The sequence below is a fragment of the Brienomyrus brachyistius genome, chromosome 16, assembly GCF_023856365.1.
Source record: "Brienomyrus brachyistius isolate T26 chromosome 16, BBRACH_0.4, whole genome shotgun sequence".
NCBI classification, from domain to species: Eukaryota; Metazoa; Chordata; class Actinopteri; order Osteoglossiformes; family Mormyridae; genus Brienomyrus; species Brienomyrus brachyistius.
In genome coordinates this window covers 1,802,501-1,822,701 of record NC_064548.1, presented here as the reverse complement: position 1 = coordinate 1,822,701, position 20,201 = coordinate 1,802,501, and the positions used below count along the sequence as shown (strand labels likewise).

The 20,201-nt window shown below is 39.9% G+C and overlaps 1 protein-coding gene across 1 annotated transcript in view; it reads right to left on the bottom strand.

Moving 5' to 3' along the window:
• Nucleotides 1–53: 53 nt before the first annotated feature.
• The window catches only part of LOC125709971 (calcipressin-1-like), a 22,548-nt gene continuing 2,400 nt past the window's right edge, over nt 54–20,201 (bottom strand). Inside the window, exons 2-4 of the mRNA XM_048979070.1 lie at nt 7,876–8,049; nt 2,048–2,207; nt 54–1,963 (exon numbers count right to left, since the gene is read on the bottom strand). Of these exons, the coding sequence (XP_048835027.1) occupies nt 1,794–1,963; nt 2,048–2,207; nt 7,876–8,049 (504 nt within the window). The 3' untranslated portion in view covers nt 54–1,793. The remainder of the gene's footprint in view (nt 1,964–2,047; nt 2,208–7,875; nt 8,050–20,201) is intronic.

Below are 20,201 nucleotides of genomic sequence, written 5' to 3'. Positions count from 1 at the left end.
ATGGTTTAAAATAGTCTGATGTCAGGTAAGGTAAACACAAGGATACATACAACTTTACGTGAATGTCTTTTTAATACACAGCTCAGAGCAGTCAGAAATGAAACACACATTGAAATAGGGGTAACAGATTGATATGGACTCAATACTCAACAGCAGAGTGCCAAAGTGGTTTAAAAAAAAACCCCAAGGCCCACAAAATTCCGGATCAGATACTAGAAGATGGCGGCACAGCAGACATCTCAGATACACAGGAACGCTCTCCTTGGAGGACCATTCACAGCAAAACTCCAAGGGCTCGTAGTATCATATCTCTATACTCTGCCATAACATGAGACTACTTGACCACAATTTAATTGCTTATGAACTGCTTTTATCTAAAGCATTTCAACTCATGCAGTGAGGTACTGGAGCACATAACTCAAGGGTACAGCAGCATTTATGCTCCTAATGGTGCTAGATGGCCATTCTACCCGCTACACTGTAACATTTGGTTGGACAATCAGCATCAGTGGTACGTTTCAGATGCCTTCTTTTCAAAAACACTTAGTTTTCATAGTAATGAACTAGGGATGTTGGAGAGCTTTTAATTTAAGGGCAACAAAATACTATGAACTACGATTATGAAAGCTGCTGGAATTACCCAACCTAACCTACTTCCATAGGTTTTCAAGGCAATTTACATAGAAAAGACAAGCAGACAAAAGACCCACAATAGAAGATATTAAAAATAGGTCAAAGATCACAGATTCAGGGCAGGGCAGGGCAGAATTAAATTGAATTTTATTGATCACAGGGGGAAATTCTGCCCCCACTTCAGTATTCACCGTGTAGACAAACTGCTCACTTTTCCTGGTTGTGCATAAGAGTCATATCACAAAGACCATTAAGAGCAAGCACCTCATCCACACAGCAGAGGGCAATGTGGCACGTGCTCACTGATATCTCTGTGCCTGAGAACACAGCGGCTTGCTGCCAGCTAACAGCAGAATGAAGGGGGGCAGTGTAGAGTGAAGCTGGAAACAAACGGCATGATCATGTAACAGTCTGAGAGAAGCACAAGGGCCTTGGCACATGAAATGCTCAAGCATCCCACTGTAATGCCCTACAGTCGGGCTACACTGTCAAACTGCCAATACACAGAGAGAACAGCCCCTCTGGCTGAATGTGAGACTGAGTCTGGAAAAACAATGGAGCCCTTTGGGAATAAACCTTCTAGCATAGCTTTCAATGAAGACTGAAGATTCAAATCAATGCTAATGCTATAAGTATTTAAAAATCTTTTTTTTTGTTTTAATTAAAATGGTCTAACCTCCTCTAATCCCTGGATGCTACACACACACACATATACTCAATTACATACACAGAGCAACACAGCCTGAGCCAAGTGAAGAGGGAAAAACTGCATGTAATGCTGAAACACCAGGCTGATGCACAGTCTTTTTGTCCCGTGTCAAAAGTATCCAAGCCTGCAAACACCAAGGTTTCCTCCATGCACAAAATTTGGGGCTGGACCTTCGACTGGCACAAACTATGCCCATGTACAGTCCATCATATTCCTACAGCAGACATGCAAAAGCTGAAAGAGAAAAGAAAAAATGAAAAATAAAACCCATCCACCTTTTTGCCTCTTTGGGATTCAGGACAAATAAACCCCAGTGAAGATGAGATATTGACATTTCTGTCTTAGCTGGACCTTTAAGCTCGGACATCCTCTAGTGGCGGCAGTACTGAGAAACTGCATGCCTACATGCCCCCCACCTCCCCGCTGGCAGAGACAACAGTGCAGCGTGCCCTCAATGTAGTGGGGGGGCATAGTCTGGCCGTCGGGTCTGGACAATTCTGGGCCGAACACGCGGGCCCCTCTCGTCATCTTCGGCCCCAGATCCGTCCTGGTCACTCTCGCAGACATGCACCACCACACTGGGTGTTGTGGGTGTGCCTGTATGCAGCTCATATTTCTCTCCTGTAAGGAGCAGATGCACTGTTAGTACTGTAAGTGCATAGGTGAGGTGGTGCTTCAATGCTGCTTGTATGCATACTCACATACCGGGGCCGAGCTTGGAGATGGCACACAGCAGGTCATAGTTGAGGACAGGTGTGGCATCCTGTACCTGTTCCCAGCCCACAGGCGGCGATGCAGGAGGGGAAATGAGGAATTGCTTATCTGGCTTGGGGGGCTCCAGGCGGGGACCCCCAATGTGTACAGACTTTGTGGGAAAGAGAGGAAGAGATTTAAATTATTTAAATCTGACATCAGCCCCCCCCCTTCACCATTCCATAACACCAGCAAGAATATGGATTTCATATGTACACATAACTCAGGTGGAATATACAGTTGCAAGAAAAAGTATGTGAACCCTTTGGAATTGTACAGATTTCTGCACAGATAGGTCATAAAATGTGATCTGATCTTCATCTAAGTCACAACAATAGACAATCACAGTCTACTTAAACTAACACCACACAAATAATGATATGTTTTCATGTTTTTATTGAACACACCATATAAACATTCACAGTGCAGGTGGAAAAAGTATGTGAACCTTTGGATTTAATACCTGGTTGAACCTCCTTTGGCAGCAATAACTTCAACCAAACGTTTCCTGTAGTTGCAGATCAGACCTGCACAACGGTCAGGAGTAATTCTTGACCATTCCTCTTTACAGAACTGTTTCAGTTCAGCAATATTCTTGGGTTGTCTGGTGTGAATCGCTTTCTTGAGGTCATGCCACAGCATCTCAATCGGGTTGAGGTCAGGACTCTGACTGGGCCACTCCAGAAGGCGTATTTTCTTCTGTTTAAGCCATTCTGTTGTTGATTTACTCCAATGCTTTGGGTCGTTGTCCTGTTGCATCACCTGGGGGTTCATTTGAAGCCGGCACCCGGCGATATTTCGCCGCCTGTGGGTAAGTACATCGCCGGCTACTTTCAGTTGTTGAAAAAAAAAAAACTCTGTTCCCAGAATCAAACGATCAGCACTCGGTGCCACAATAAAAGATTTATTTTGCAGAAATTTCCGTGTTCTGTCTAGGCGCAGCCATCTTCGTCTTAGCTTGGCTTTCGTAATTCTTATCTTCGCTTTGATTGGCTATTTTTGGCAAAGTTTTATTCTGCGCTTTTTGATTGGCTGATTGAGGCAAGTGGACAAAATAGCATCTAGAAAGTGAAGCAGCCTTCTTGACCAGTGGCTGCAACCGAGCGCGAAATTGCCCAGGACTGAATGAACTGAAGGTGAGTTTAATAGTTAATGAAGTGAGACCAGCATGGCGTGACACTATACTATTTCAACCCGGTGTCGTCGCTTCGTTTGCCGCATGCATTGCATTGACATACGACTCGACTCGTCAACTTATTCACACAGTACAGATGCACATGAATCAGACCAGTAGCAGACGATCGATATCTTCGTTCGTTCGAGCCAACATCGGCCGAAAATTGGTGAAAAATATGGGGAGATATTGCATGACACTGATTTTGTTTGAAAGCTAAGGCCGACAGCTTATTTCCAAAGTGAAATATTCTGACAAAAAAACGACAAAACGCTGGAGCATCTGAACTCGCTGATCTAGTTGTGTGTGTAGGCTAGCTACTATTACTAGCCATATAATGTACAGCGATGACGTCCCGATCAGCCGAGCCTGTTTACAAAAATGAACACGTGTTCTAAGTTAACCCATTCTGACAGTTTTTATACCATGCGTGAAAATTCAGTCTTTCTTGGTAAATTCAGTCTTTCTTATTTGACACAAAATGCTTCTGTCTAAAAACTTTGAGATATCACTATTTCATAGTGTCTAAGGATTGGGAACCTACATCAGTTTGGCTCAGAGGCATTGTATTTTGAAAGAGACTTTTAGTTGGTAACTTGGAGTGGTTGTTTTTTTCATGAGTACTAGTATTTCATGGGCATGATGTGAGGATTATGGAATTATTTTGATTTAGGAGAACTGAATTTACTAAATGAAGAAGCTACATTCAGACAGTTGTAGGTTCCTTTAACATGTCTAATAGGGTGTGAAATAAATGAAGTCATAGACATAATTTCCTTTATGTTAACCAATCATTTTAAAAAATAAAATTAATGGTTAAAAGTCTTATTTTAGACACTGGACCTCTTGTTGATGAAACCATTACTTGATAATTGAGCACTGCAACTGACCAGTACATTAATCATTAATCAACATAATCTGAGAATGAGATACATTTGGTGTCCTCAGTAACAGACTGCTACTACTACTTAGTACTACTACTGTATGATGAAAAATAACCCAGAGTTTGTGTCAGTAAAATTTGGTGGAATGAGGCCTCTAAGATGCCTGAAAAGGGACTATTAAAGGGTCTACATTTCAAAATTTCCTCAGAAGGACCCCTACAACCCCCTGAAATTGGTTTACGTCTCATGTCTCGGAGTTTGCGTGTCGAGTTTCCCTGAACAATGGTAGCCACCTACTTTCAAGGTGGTAGCCTCCTTCTCTTGAAACTAATGAACCCCCTGCATCACCCATCTTCTGTTGAGCTTCAGCTGGTGGACAGACAGCCTTAAGTTCTCCTGCAAAATATCTTGATAAACCTGGGAGTTCAATTTTCCTTCGATGATAGCAATCTGTCCAGACCCTGATGCAGCAAAGCAGCCCCAAACCATGATGCCCCCTCCACCATACTTCACAGTGGGGATGAGGTTTTGATGTTGGTGTGCTGTGCCTCTTTTTCTAAACACATAGTGTTGTGTGGGTCTTCCAAACAACTCCACTTTGGTTTCATCTGTCCACAGAATATTTAGCCAGTAGTGCTGTGGAACATCCAGGTGCTCTTTTGCAAACTTTAAACGTGCGGCAATGTTTTTTTGGGACAGCAGTGGCTTCCTCCGTGGTGTCCTCCCATGAACTCCATGCTTGTTTAGCGTTTTACGTATCGTAGATTCGCAAACAGTGATGTTAGCACAAGCCAGGGATTTTTGTAAGTCTTTAGCTGACACTCTAGGATTCTTCTTCACCTCATTGAGCATTCTGCGCTGTGCTCTTGCAGTCATCTTTACAGGACGGCCACTCCTAGGGAGAGTAGCAACAGTGCTGAGCTTTCTGCATTTATAGACAATTTGTCGTACCGTGGACTGATGAACATCAAGGCGTTTGGAGATAATTTTATAACCCTTTCCAGCTTTATGCAAGTCAACAATTCTTAATCGTAGGTCTTCTGAGAGCTCTTTTGTGCGAGGCATCGTTCACATCAGGAAATACTTATTGAGCAAAGCAAACTCAAAAACTGGTGTGTTTTTTATAGGGCAGGGCAGCCTTAACCAACACCTCCAATCTCATCTCATTGATTGGACTCCAGTTGGCTCACTCCTGACTCCAATTAGCTCTTGGAGATGTCATTAGTCTAGAGGTTCACATACTTTTTCCACCTGCACTGTGAATGTTTACATGGTGTGTTCAATAAAAACATGAAAACATATCATTATTTGTGTGGTGTTAGTTTAAGTAGACTGTGATTGTCTATTGTTGTGACTTAGATGAAGATCAGATCACATTTTATGACCTATCTGTGCAGAAATCTGTACAATTCCAAAGGGTTCACATACTTTTTCTTGCAACTGTATACTCAGTGACAAAAAAAGTTAAGCACACAGACGTAATAGTCCAATTTGGATGTAATTTAGTACAGACCAGCAATGAATATGCAAATGATTCGATTTCGAGCTGGCACGTCTAGTTACCAGACACAGAGGATGCCTTGTAGATGCATTAGACAGCATTACCAGCACTTGCCAGAGTTTGACAAGGGTCCCATTGTGGGTTTGCATGAGGCCAGGTGCTCGTATTGTGTAATTGCCCGGCATGTGGGGCATGCAATCACCAGATGTTGGAACCAATGGGCACATGAGGGTACCCACACACATTGTGAAGGTTCTGGTCGCCCAAGACAGACCACACCAAGGAAGGATCATCATATTGTGTGGCAAGCATTACAGAACCCCAAGACATCTGTGCCTGCCATCCATACACTGGCTTTGGACTCTCTACAACACCCCATGTCATCGCGCACCGTGTCTCAACGACTGGCATTAGCCAGACTACAGGTTCACCCTCCCATGCTTAAGCTTCCATTAACACCAGCGCAGAGACGACTGCGTTTGGAGTGGTGCCGTAACTAGGAGGTATGGAGAAATGAGGAGAGGCGTCGTACTATGTTCAATGATGAATTTCGGTTCTGCATTACCATGGATGACCGTCACATGCGTGTATGGCGGCGCCGAGAGGTGAGGACAAATTCTGCCAATGTTGTGGAGAGACACACTGGCGTTACTCCTGGCTTCATGGTGTGAGGAGCCACAGGGTATGACTTCAGGTCATCTCTGGTAGTGATTTGGGGGATCCTGACGGCACAGCGCTACGTCAGTGACATCCTCCATCTGTATATCTTACCCCTCCTGATACAGCATCCTGGTTCAGTCTTTCAACAAGAAAACACCCGTCTACACATGGAACGTGTGTCTATGGATTGCCTGTGTCATGTTGAGGTCCTCCCGTGGCCAGCCAGGTCCCCCAATCTTTCCCAAATTGAACACGTGAGGGAGGACTTTGGATGTCAACTCAGTGTCAATCTGCAGGATCTTGAGGGCCAGTTATAACAGCTGTGGACTAACTTGCCAAAGGAGATGATACAATAGCTGTACAACTCCCTTCTGCACTGTATCACTGCATGTATCCAGGCCTGGGGCAGTGGCACACCGTATTGACATGGGACCAGCAGTATGTACAATCATTGTGAAACAGTCACATGACTTTTCATCAAATACCGATTCACTTAATTTCCACAACTCCATCTGGGTGCTTAACTTTTGTCACTGAGTGTATTTAAACACAGCTTTGTGTTACCTGAAAGGAACATGGTCATACTGTAAGTCAGATATGGGTGGCTGGTGGCCACATCTAGCCCCCTCCACTCTTTATTCCACCCTGCTTGCTGTGCATAGATAATATATGTAGGTATTTAAAAAAAGAACGAAATAAACATTTAAAAATACATACTATCATGGCATGTTGCCTGAGCACTAGGAGGAGCTAGAAACAGTTACTGGGAGAAATGTAAAACACAAGGGGTAAAGCCATCCTCTCACTGTCTGGTGATGCACAGCTTCCCGACAGCTGCTGTTAATGTTTCACTGTAGCACAGTTTTCCGAAGTTGACTGCCATCCAATCCTTACTGATCAAATACCTATGTCTGTCTTCAGCGCTTCTTTCCATTTTCTGTTGTGTATTCTATTATTTGCATTTTAAAATCTCTTGGTTAGAGATTGGTAGGCTTGGGCGGTATTATGGTAGCAAAATTAGATACTGCTCAAGCCTACTTAGATGGCTCATGTGCTTTATGTAGCTCATGTTATACTTATTCTTTCTCCCTTGTGTGCATTTTACCTAATTTTGCAGTATGCACTGTTTTGGTCATTTTTTCAAACAATTTGTTGATTTCTTGCTAGCATACAGTGTGCCTATGTATTTGAGTTATTTGATGCAGTTGATTCTGCAGCCTAACTACATAGAACTGTGGGGTTCACTTATAAACATACTACATTACAAAATAAATACAATAGAAAATGGCTGCAGTACAATTTTCAAAATGTGTTCTTCACAAAGTGCAGGAATCAGTAGTGTGTAGGGATTTCTATGGTATCCCATGAGCCACTTGGTTATATAAGAAATGGTACCCTTTGGTGCTCTTGGAAAATTCCTGCAGAAGTAGGGATACTGCTAATCTTTTTTCTACTCTGTGGATCAGCCCTGATATAGCTTAAGGTGAGCTTCAGTGTTCAGTGTGTTGCCGTTTAGAAAGACCGGAAAAGTCCAGGAGCTTCAGGGGGTGCCAAATGTTACCTGGGCAAAATAGAGCCGGATCTCCTTCCCATTGAATTCAGTCTTGTGGAGCTTAGCACGGACCTGAGCTGCCAATAGTGCATTGCTGAAGCTGATCTGCACACGCCGGAAACTCCTGAAGAACTGGAACGTGACATCACTGGCGAAAGATCGGAACAAGGCCTCGAAGCTGGCCTGCAGATGGTGGGAGCAAGTAAGTGAAATCAATCAATCCATCCATCCATCCATTTCTCAATTAAGCAAATGCATTCAGAAAATGCAATAAGTTCAGATTAAGGCTGCCACGATCAGTGGACATCGTCCATGACGTCAACGCTAAAAATGCATCAACATCAATATTTTAAATCAATGCAGTTTTCTTTTTATTATTTAAATGAAATTACCATTATGATTTCTAAAATGTTTCATTATAACAAATGTTTTCCTTTACTATCACTACGTAGTTATGGGAGTAGTTCAAATTATCACAAAACAAAAGGTGGTTTTACACTGTGCAAAGTTCAATGGCATACTATAGGGGCACTAGTGCTATGCACAAACACCTGAAGAGAAAGCACACAGGTGCTATTCTGGACCACTAAACCACTGTAAGTGTTGTCTGTTCATGTTTATTAAATTACCACTAGCATGGAGAGCTTTTAAAGCTCATTATTTTAGAGCTCATTATTAAAAGCCATAAAGTTGTCTGCCTGCTATAATACTTTAGAATCGCCACTGAATAAGTTTTTGAGCAAATGTTCAGGCCAAAATCTAGCTTGACAGTGCCAATGTATGTTCCTGCGCATTGGGCTTGTTGGGACCAGTGTTATTATTGTAAACTAAAACTGAAAACAGACACTAAATAAAAGAAAATAATTTGTGAACAGAAATAAAAAAGAAAACTATACTAACAAAAAAAAATGTCAGACATTAATCAGTAAAAAGTATTACCAAACAATAACCTTTTGACGTTGTTCATCCACAATCTCCCTCTTTTAAAAGATGTTGTGGTTGCTGAGCTGTCCCATGCTTGACTGCAGTGCTTATCGTTTCCATGACTTACCAAAACTTTTACATATGGTGTGAATTCAATAAGCATATTGCCAAATGTATACAGATTACTAACTTTTGGGCATCACAAAACACATCTTATTAATATTTTAGGCATACTAATAATTTACTTATTGAATTGTGGGTGAAAATAATGTCCATATAGTACTGAAAAACCGGCATCCATTATCTAAAGCCTGCAATGACATACAGTTTGCTGTTGCAAAAATAGAATTAACTCAAAATAAAAGGTCTATTTGATTTTCTGGAGGAAAATTAATCATTTAGATTAATTTTGAAGTAACTAATCAGCTGAACAGCATCCAGACCTGTTACAGGCGCTAGCGCTAAAATCGACAGGCCTCATCTCAATCTGACAATACAACAGTGTTTAATGACATCATCAATACAAAAATCAGCTTTTGCACAATCCAGAAGCTTTTAAATATTTGTGCATTTCCTTATAAATATAAGTCTGCAATACATCCTAATCCATATCAAGCATGCTTGTCATAAACTGGACCTGAACTTGCCAAGACTGGGTCAGATGGAAAGCAGTGAGGCAATCAGACAGTTACTGTTAAATTTTATACTCTTCAGATGCATGCTGGGAATGCTGAGGCATCCTGCTTGTCCACCTAAGTGCTTGTAAAGAACAGAGCCAAGAGGCCATAAACAACTGCTTTACTTTCCCCAGCATGAGCTTGACAGAACAAACTTGCTGTCACAGAAACACTATGGTTTGCTTGTTTTTTTTTTTTTTTTTTTTATTTGATTTCCAGTTCCTCCTGCCCCTTGAGAATGAAGAATGTACAGCAGCGTCTGTCACAAGAACAATGAAAAGCACATCAACTGTCACTCTTCTTGAACACAAAGCTCCCACAAGGCATACAGAAAAGCATAAGAAGTGATGTCAAAACAGTCTATAGTATTCCTCTCTCACCAAATACCAGATGCCAAAACTGCCCACGAGGGCCCTGTATATCCCCGGAATGTTCCAGAAGGGACACATTCTGTGCTGCACCTGAATAACAGCCAGGCATCTAGGACATTCTCAGTCTGAATCTATGCTCTCTATTCTTACAGAAATGCCCATGTCTCAATCGCTTTACCCTGATGGTATCTTTGGTAACCAAAGGGGAATTGTGACATCAGCCTCTCAGCAGTAGTTGTGCGCATATGGGTAAGAGAGATGTGCTTCTCAAAGTGGAAAATCTAATCTAGGTACCCATCCAACATGTGCAGCAGTGTGGCTACCTGGTGGGCATAGTGTCTCCATGAGGGGAGCATGTGTGTGTGTGTGTGCGTGCATCTGATGTCAAACTAAATTATGCCTCTGTATGTACAAAGTTACTACTGCACGCTCTGGGAGCACTACGTTTTTGACTCATTATTAAAAATGAAAAATTAACAGCAATGAAAAGTTACTGAGAAAAACGCTGTACTCCACGATTACTGAGACAGCTACGTGAGTGAGGCCAATTCACGGTACAAAGAAGCAAGCCAAGTTTTTTAGTATGCACTCACACAAACAAATATTATGGATTACTAATATTTATAGACTATATGATTTTATGTAATCCAAACCATTTTCAATATTGTTTTTGGCTGATTTTCTGCGATCATTCGGCAAGCCCCAAACATTCCCGTTTAATTGTTCACGGCCAGCTCACGAAGAACCGAAACTGTGAATGTAAAATGCTCGAATGTGAAGGGGGTAAATTACTGTTCTTGCAAATTGTTTAAATCTTAACATTAGCTTTAACAACCTAACTCTTATCATCACTTGTGTCTGTCTCGTGACCTTTCTTTGGCTCTCCCTCGCCACTAGCCCCCTCCTCTTTCTTTTTTTATTTTTTTTAAAATTCAGCTAAAGACCACTTCCTTTATAACACCACAGTTTCGCTTTACAGTCAGGACTTTTAAAAAGCATTTAATAATCAGTGTCCGTATATGTGAGAAGGGTCTGGCTGCAGAAGGGGCCTGAAAGCGCACGTCCTCTGTCAGGCCCCAGCCACTCTCAAGCCCCTATGTCATTTCCATTAAAACGACAGAATCCGTCTTCCCAAACCCCCAATACATCATTTCTGTTAAAATAATAGAATCCGTCTCAAACCTGAACAATACCGTTGTACATATGTGTGTAAATATAGTGCTACTCTACTGTATGTGTTATTATTGTGAGACATCAGACTATAGCTAATATGTACTGTTAATAATTATTTTCTTGTGCCATATTTATGCCGTGAAATATTGTAATTTAATAATGTCAGCATTTAAATGTATGTATGGAAACTTAAGTCATAATCTAATAAAATATTTTGAATAAATTGTGCTGTCACGCCCAGCTTGTCCGATCCTCGTGTGTGCCACACCCCCGATCATCCACGTGTGCTTCCCTGATCATGCCCAGCTGTTTCCTGTTATTTTTGGCTTGTCTTACTTGTATTTAGTCCGCGTCTGAGTCCGTCATCCCCAGACTTATCATTGATGTTAGTTGACGTTAGTTAATGTTAGTTTGTCGCCGTCAGCTTTGTCCTCCCATTCCCTAAATAAACCCTAATTTTCCCGTAATCCTGCCTACCTGCCTCATCCTTCCCCGCTTCCTGCTTGCCCGTCCATTCGCAACCTGACATGTGCATTATTGGTTAACAAAACGTACTTGTTTTATCCAAGATATGTGCAAAGTAATAACATCATTTTAATAACATTATCATACTGAACTGTACTGCTGGAATTCTGAAACTAATTATAAACTCTGCACCTGATTGCCGTAATATCCGAAACACATGTGGGTGATTCTTCGCGAAATCAGATTTAGGAGGTGGCATGAAGCATTTTGATGAAAAAGTACATGCTATCAAAATGAGAAGGATAGTGTTATAAACATCTTATCATGGGCTATCTTACATGTTTAAAATAAATAAAAAGGAAAAAGCTTCAGTGCAAGTAAAACTACTAACAGTTACAATAAATAAACATGTGGTATTTGCCATTCATCGATAAAAGAAGTGAAAATATTAGGGAAAGGAAATTTGTCCAAGATGAATTTTCTCATCCACCGCAAAAAAATTCAATCATTGTTTAAGTTCACAAGGAACTTGCACAATCAAGGAATTTTGAAGGAGGGACACTACTGGCTGTGACACTCAAGATGGGTATCAGGTAAGACTTTTTTCATCTCTCCAGAAAAAATGTAAAAGTTTGCTCATCAGAGTGCCTACACAACTTTTTGTTTCTCATTACTGATATGTGAGACCTGATAAGTTTTTAACATTTTAAAAAATAAAAAATATGTGCGTACTCCTGGGTGAAAGTGAGACCAATTCAGAAAAAAAGACACTGAACCAGAGAGAAAGAAGAAAAACTCAGAATCACAATTCAGTAACTCAGTACTTGGGCAGGAGTAAGACATCCTCATGATTATCATACACTGGCACAGATACAACCAAGTGAAATTTTAAATCGAACACTCTGAATAAAAGGTTGCACATGTGATCACTTTGTTCACATTCTGGAGCCCTGATGCAGTGTTGCCAACTTAGCGACTTTGTCGCTATATTTAGTGAGTTTTTAGACCCCTCAAGCGACTCGTTTTCAAAAAAGCGACTAGCGACAAATCTAGCAACTTTTTCTGGTGTTGCTGGAGACTTCTGGAGACTCTGATGTGAAAGCACGTATCGTTCTTACTCTCACCGAGCATTGGGTGCTACCGTGGGCTCCTATCCCGTCCCAAAGCACTCGCAGGCGGACAGTCCTTGCGTACCAGCCCCGCCCAGCTGCAGTCAGAGCAGGAGATGTTCACCCCTTCGCGTCCAGACTGCAAATGAATCGCGCATGCGCGAATCACAAATCCGCCACTCGCTGATCCTGCTCTACCTTAGTAAGGGCGGGAAGCAAATTCAAAATTTTTTACGTCTAAAATAAATCACTGCACTAAAATATATTACCGACTTAAATCACACAGTCTCAGTCACTTACTCACCTTGTCCACTGTGTGTGCCATCAATGGTTAAAAAAACTGATTCTGCAAAAACGGCAGAGGCCACCATGGCATTAGCTATCGCTGAACACTGTTCTATGCTGGCATGTGATCACATTAGAGAAGCATGTAGAGCTGCTTTCTCAGACTCCACTGCTGCTACCCACTTCAAAATGCACAGGACAAAGTGATTAATGGTGTTCTAGCACCACACTTTCTAAAAAAGTTGGTTGTAGATGTGGATGAGCATCATTTCAGTCTCTTCCTTAATGAGTCCACAGATGTAAGTGTTTCTAAGTACCTGGGGATTGTGATGAGGTACTTTAGTGAGTGTGACAATTGTGTCAACATTTCTGGGACTTGTTGAGTTGGAGAGAGGAGATGCTAGATCTATAGTCAGTGCTGTTGTGTACAACTTTTTGCCACATCAACTGCTTACTCATTTAAGTCAGCTCCCTCATTTGCTGAACCTAACATAGAGAACCTTGACCAAAATGATTCTGACCCACTCTTTCTGTGAGCCAGGACAGCCTGTGAGTATGTATTCCGCCAGAGTGTCTCTTTGAGGGTCACTTTTGCCGGATGAAGGAGGAGGGTTGGAATTGTGATATATATGTATATATATAAAAAAACATTTGTAGTTCTAAACTTTTTTAGGGTGTTTTTTACCACTTTTTGTCTCTTCCATGATATTATTCCTCTCTCCTACAGCGTCCATTACAATTACATGCAAATGAGGTGATGCCATCATTTAGCAACTTCTAGTGACTTTTAGGACAACTAATAGCTACTTTTCTTGCTGAGGAGCTGACAACAGTGCCCTGATGACAGTGTGGCTGTACTTTTTGTAGTTTAATGTCCGACACGCAACTGACCAGTACTCTGTACTGTAAACTGTCTGCTGAGACAAACTATTTGTGAAATGTGACTTCCCTTAAAATTAACGTTTGGTTCATTATCCCACATTTAGGGCTGAGTACTGAACTTTCCTGGTACCGACCGAAATGCTTCAATCCTATCGGAGGATCCTATCCAACTTTTGGTGCCAAATTCCAATAGCCAAACAACAAATCTCAGCATCTGTGAGCTAATAAGCATGCAGCATATTTGTGCGGGTGATTGGTCATCTAAGGTAACATTTCACGAACACTGGCATTTAGGCCAGAGGAAAAACATATTCCCAGAGAGAATGTGTGTGTATTTACCACACTGTGTGAACCAAATGTAGTGTGGTCTATGATAGGACCTGTGTAGAACTGAGTTTACCAGAATGTCCATTTGTAGTAAAACATTGTACCTTAATATAGTGTAGGTATCAGCGTCATACTTTATCAATTTAATAATTACTTTGTCACACACGGAATATGTATGGAACACCATAAAAACCAAAATAAATTAATAAATCTGGAAATTAATATTTCAATAGTTAACTGAATATTTATAAATGAATATTTCAATAATTAAATGTGTCCTTTTATTTCTAAATGATTCAATAAATGGTATTTCACAATAAGGTTTGACTACGCAAAATCTTTACATTTGATTTTACATAATGCAAATATGATTACTTTAACTTGAGTTATATTTCACAATAAAGTTAAACTTTTCACAGTGATATACTTCCCAATGATGGTTTTCTGAACCAGCTTTTTATTTCATAATGCCACTTTTCATGATAATGGTGCGCTCTGTTACTTTGAGAGGGGTGGGATCGAGCTTGTGATTGGATCAAGTGAACTGTGAATGTCTTCACAATGACGGGTCAGAAATAGTTGCTTTACAGAAACATTGAGCACAAAGAATGCCATTGGGGTATATATCATGAGACAATGCGTCTTTAGGTTTTCATACTGCAAAGTATAGCCTCATTAAAGCATATGCAATCAAACGCACATTTCAGAGCATGTAACACGCAATATTACTGGGCCTTTTGGTCTTCCATATATTAGTCATAAGCTGATAATGTGCTCCTGACTAAACTCGCTATGATATGTCATGTTTATATCCCTAAAATGGCATTTGACATATGATTTCTGTCAGAACATGTGTTTCTGCAGAATAGGGCACTGTGTTATAAACAGCAATGCATCCTTTTCCCTACAACACCAAAAAATTAGTGTGAATCTGCTAGGGAAGTTGGTTTAAATATCAGACTGTCGCGAATCATTCACATGGAAACATTGTCAAAGTGCGCATCATTAATGTTTCATGCAAATTCAGGAAAAACAAATTGTGTAGGAAGTGATTTATCAAGGATGTTTTGGAATTTGCATAGATCAGACCCACAGACAATATTCCTCTGATTGAAACCTCACTTGAAATGTTTAGTTTTGTACAGAAACAAAGTGGCTATTAACTTAGATAACATTATAATATTTAGTGATTTTAATATACATGTGGACATAGAGACTGATGCTTTCAGAAAAAATTTCCTGTCCCTCCTAGACTCTGGACCTTTGTGATTCAGCCCCTCTCTTTGACTATGGTGGAGAAGATGATGATGACACATCACCTAAATTATATCAATTCCCTACGATTTATTAATACAGTAAGAAATGTGAACTTCATGTCTAGCACAGATGTCAATGAAGGCAGACATGACTTCAGTAGAACGGTTAGTCAGGTTCTGGATGAAGTTGTTAAAAATAAAGTTATCAAAACCTCCAGATTTTCTCCATGTTAATGATCACACACACTCTTACAAACAGCAGTGTTGCAAATTAATATCTACTGGTTTAGAAGTGTTCAAGTTGGCATGGCAACAGCTTGCAACAATACAAAAAAGCCCTTTATAGGGCGCATTCAGACCTATTACTTTAACCTTATTGATCACAATAGGAATAAACCTCACTACCTTTTCAAGACAATTAGCTCATCTAATAAATAAGGCTGAACCTCTGCTACCAAGTAATATTGGTAGCAGTGTTAATTTAACGAAAATATTTAGCTATAGTTATCATCAACGACCTTTATTTTCAGACTAAAACGAGACGATAACTAAATAAAAATGATTTCGCGAGGCCTAAGACTATGACGAAGTGTATTGACACTTTCGTGAACGAATAAAAACGAGATGAAAATGTTTGCCAGAGACGACATACAATCAGACTTAATGTAGTTCGCATACAGGGGTATTCAACTAAAATTTCAAGAGGTCCAGTTAGAGAAAAATTCTTGAAGCAAAGGTCCGGAAGATCGTAATGTCTAATGGGTATAAATCCCTGATACCATTATTGGTCTTCTTCTTTGAACATTCAGGTGAAACATTTAACAGCGAACAATAGCAAATAAAAATATTACAAATTTATTTTTATATTTTTCTTTTAATATTCAGAGAGAGCAAGTCTGGTGGCATTATAGCCTATGCACTTTTTCTTTGAAGAGATTTTATTTTTGCACTAATGGCACTACTGATTTTACAGTATTTCCGGGTAAATAAACACATGTTTGTGTTTCAAATAAGAGTGAAATCTGTGTATTTGTGTACTGCACAGTCAGACCTTTATACCATTCCTTAACATTGGTTTCACTTCATCTTGGTGAACATAATGACTTTCAGAAATCAACGGAAAACTTTAAACATTATACTTTGCACTTTTAATTTTAGTCAACTACATCAACTGTAGTTTTAGTCAACTGTAATCTTATGATAGCCAACTAAAACTAAACTAAAACTAAAATAATTTGGATGACTAAATTATGATTGAAACTAAATTATACTTTAATCAAAAGACTATGACAAACTAAATAAAAAATTGCTGTCAAACTTAACACTGATTGGTAGTGAACATTTTATGTACTTCTTTAATGATAACATTACACACATTAGACTTCAGATATGTTCGAATCGCTCACAAACAAATCTGATGCAAACAGAACACACACACACCCTTAATGCTTTTGAACAGATCAGTGAACAGTAACCCAAACCAAAATGCCCACTTGTCCACTGGACCCAATCCCCACTCAACTTCTTAAAGAATCCCTGGGAGTTCTGACAAGACCTATAACTGCCATAGTGAATATATCCCTGTCCTCAGGTGATGTGCCTTACTAATTTAAAGCAGCAGTAATCAGATTACTACTGAAAAAACTTTGGATCCAAAGGAGCTCAGCAATTGCAGATCTGTCTCTAATGTACCATTTTTTTTTGTCCAAAGTTCTGGAGAATAGTCACTACTCCAGTCATAAATGACATAACAATAGGAATAGACGCTGAAAACACGACTGTGCTACTACTTTTGGCTCTCAATGCAGCCATTTACGTGGTTGACCATTTTACTCTATCAAAAAGACATACATTTGATGTTGGGTTTTGTGGAATGGTGTTGAAGTAGTTTAAACAAATCCATATCAATATGTTTAAGTGCCGAATAACTGTATTCCATCATTTATATCACCAGTCAAATATGGAGTACCAAAGGGATCACTTCTTGGCTCTTTATCGTTTCTCTCTAAATACTGGCATTAGATAACCTAATGAGAAAACATAATGTCAATGCAAATGACACCCAAATATACATTTCAGTTACACCTAATAACACTGCATCAACTGTCACTTTAGCTAATTGCTTTAACGATGTAAAGGCCTGGATGACTGAAAACTCTTTATCACTAAAAACTCAGAAGACCCAGGTTCTTTTGTTTGGAGGCAAATCTGCTGATAGGAATTCTGTAATCTCCACATTCCAATCCAAGGGGTTGAACTTTTCCCTAAATCTCTCATTCAAATCACAATTGGATGCAGTATCGAATGCATGCTTCCTACAACAATGTAACTTTGCCAGTCTATGATGATTCCTTACTATTCAAGACACTGAAAAATTGATACATGCCTTTGTATACCGTAGGTCAGACTACTGTAATGCTGTGTTATCTTGGAGCACACATTGCACATTAAACACCTCGCAGCAAATTTAAAATTCAGCAGCTCCAATTGTCAACAGAAGAAGGAAGTTTGAAAACATAACCCCTGTTATTTCTTCCCTGCACTGGTTTCCTGTTAGGTTCAGGACTGACTTCAGAGTTCTCCTTATTACATGTAAGGCACTTAAAGGTCTAGCACCCGCCTACCTAATAGAATTACTTTGAGTTTACACACCGCATCGTCCACTCACATCACAGAACCCAGCAATTATGTACCAAAGAAGCACCACAGCTGGTTTGGCACTTGGTAGTGAAACTTTTGGTACTCGTACTTGACCGGAAGTCAATAGAAAAGGGAAAGTAGCAAAAGTACAGTACCTGGTGAGGTGGAAAAGCACCGTAAAATAATTCTAATGCAAGTACACTTTAAATGTGAAGCTGTTTAATGACTCAAAAATGCAATGTAAGCTGTATCAACCCCATGGTCTCAGACCTGACTGACTAAGAACCTAATAGCTGGCTAAGATCATTAGGAACCGGTCAACTAATAGTGCCAAATGTGAATAGAAAGCAAAGCCAAATGGCATTCAGCTATTTGCCACTCATAACTAGGACCGACTCCCTGAGGAGGTAAGAAACTAGAGGCGCATTGATTCGATACCATTGATTCGAACACAGAGAGACTGAGGAGGAGCTTCTTCCCGCAGGCGATACGGTCTCTTAACCACACCACCACACAGTACTGACCCACACATATGGGTTTTTACACGCACTCTGGACATTCTGGACATTCGTTTACACTAGTGGCCACTGCACAACTACACTTCGTGGTCATCAAATCACTCAAATCACTATCACAAAGTCACTTTAAATAAATCACTTTTTAAGCATATTTGCACAGCACTATTTCTTCATATATTCTTCATATATTTTTCTATATGGTGTGTAGTTATTTTATTTTTAACTTCAATTTTTATACTTTATTTTATTATTTCCTAGTTAAATTTACCTTATATTTTAATTTTCATATTTATTTCTTATCCTATTCACAGTCTTTTATCTTTCGGTCACGAGCAGTTGTCTAAGTATTTCACTGCATATCGTACTGTGTATGACTGTGTATGTGACAAATAAAAATTTGAATTTGATTTTCAGATCGGTATCGGCACTGATAAATACCAATTAGACAGATCAGGTATTGGTCATATGTGACCGATCCACGACCGATACATACCTAATTAGTCTTTAGTAGTCTGTAAAAATACAGCTCCTTTTCCTTATTGTCATGCCCGGCTCGTCCGATCCTCGTGTGTACTTCCCTGATCTTGCCCAGCTGTGTCCGATTATTTTCGCCCAGTCTTGTCTATTTCAGCCCATGTCTTGCCTTAGTTTTTGTCCGTCATTGATGTTAGTTAACGTTAGTTTATGTTTCCTAGCTGTTACAACGACCTTCCCCTTAATAAACCCCCGTTTTCCCCGTATTCCGCCTGCCTGCCTGTTCCTTGCCTGCTTCCTGCCCACTTGTCTGCCCGTGCCGCTTACCCGCATTACCAGCGAATTCTGACACTTATAAAATTGATTTGTATTATCCATCGGACGACAGCTCTTTCCCATTTTAAATGTGTTTTTGGCAGCATTGAATTTGAACGCTAATGCTGCTACGCAAATATTTTTGCCACACAGTGGATGTGAGTGCAGTGATTTCCACCTGCTGTGACATCATGTGCATACCCTTTGAAGTAGGAGGATCTTAAGAACAAAAGATAAGAGGGTGATAATCTGGAAATATTTTAGGTTTTGAACAACAATTAGTAGCACATTGATTTTCAATCTTTCCAGTTTTTAGAGGTGGAAGTAGTTTTTAGGGGAAAATCCCACTAAACAAAGCGCAAATAATTGTGCAAGACAACGTTATGAAAAAAACAATGGATAATTTTGTTGTTAGCTTGGGCCATGTTGTCTGGTGACCCTGAAAGCCCAATGCATGTCAATATTAACACAATGCAAAAAATATTAATAAAATGAAAAAAAACATTAAGATGCACAAAAATAATGTAAAAAATAATGTAAAAAAAAAATCAAGCTCATTTAATATTTAAATGTGTTGTGTTCCCTTATCTGCTGTTGTCCAAACGGAAGTGCTCCATGCCACAGGGGGCAGTATTCGACCCGCTGATTAAGACAATGCAGTATTCAGCTAGATGGACCTGAGGGCTGGGTGGTATATTCATATATTTTCAAAATGAGATACAGAATGACACAGTACTGTTTATATCAGTTTATCATGCATTAAAATCAGGGCTCTATTATAGATTTTGAATAAAGACCAGAAGTACTTCTTCCTGGTTCTAAGCAACGTGAAAGCTTCGGTTGTGATGTTGCAGAGTCCCAGAATCACAGCTATGATCAAGCCATGGTGCATTTCCCAAAAGCTCCTATTAGCAATTTA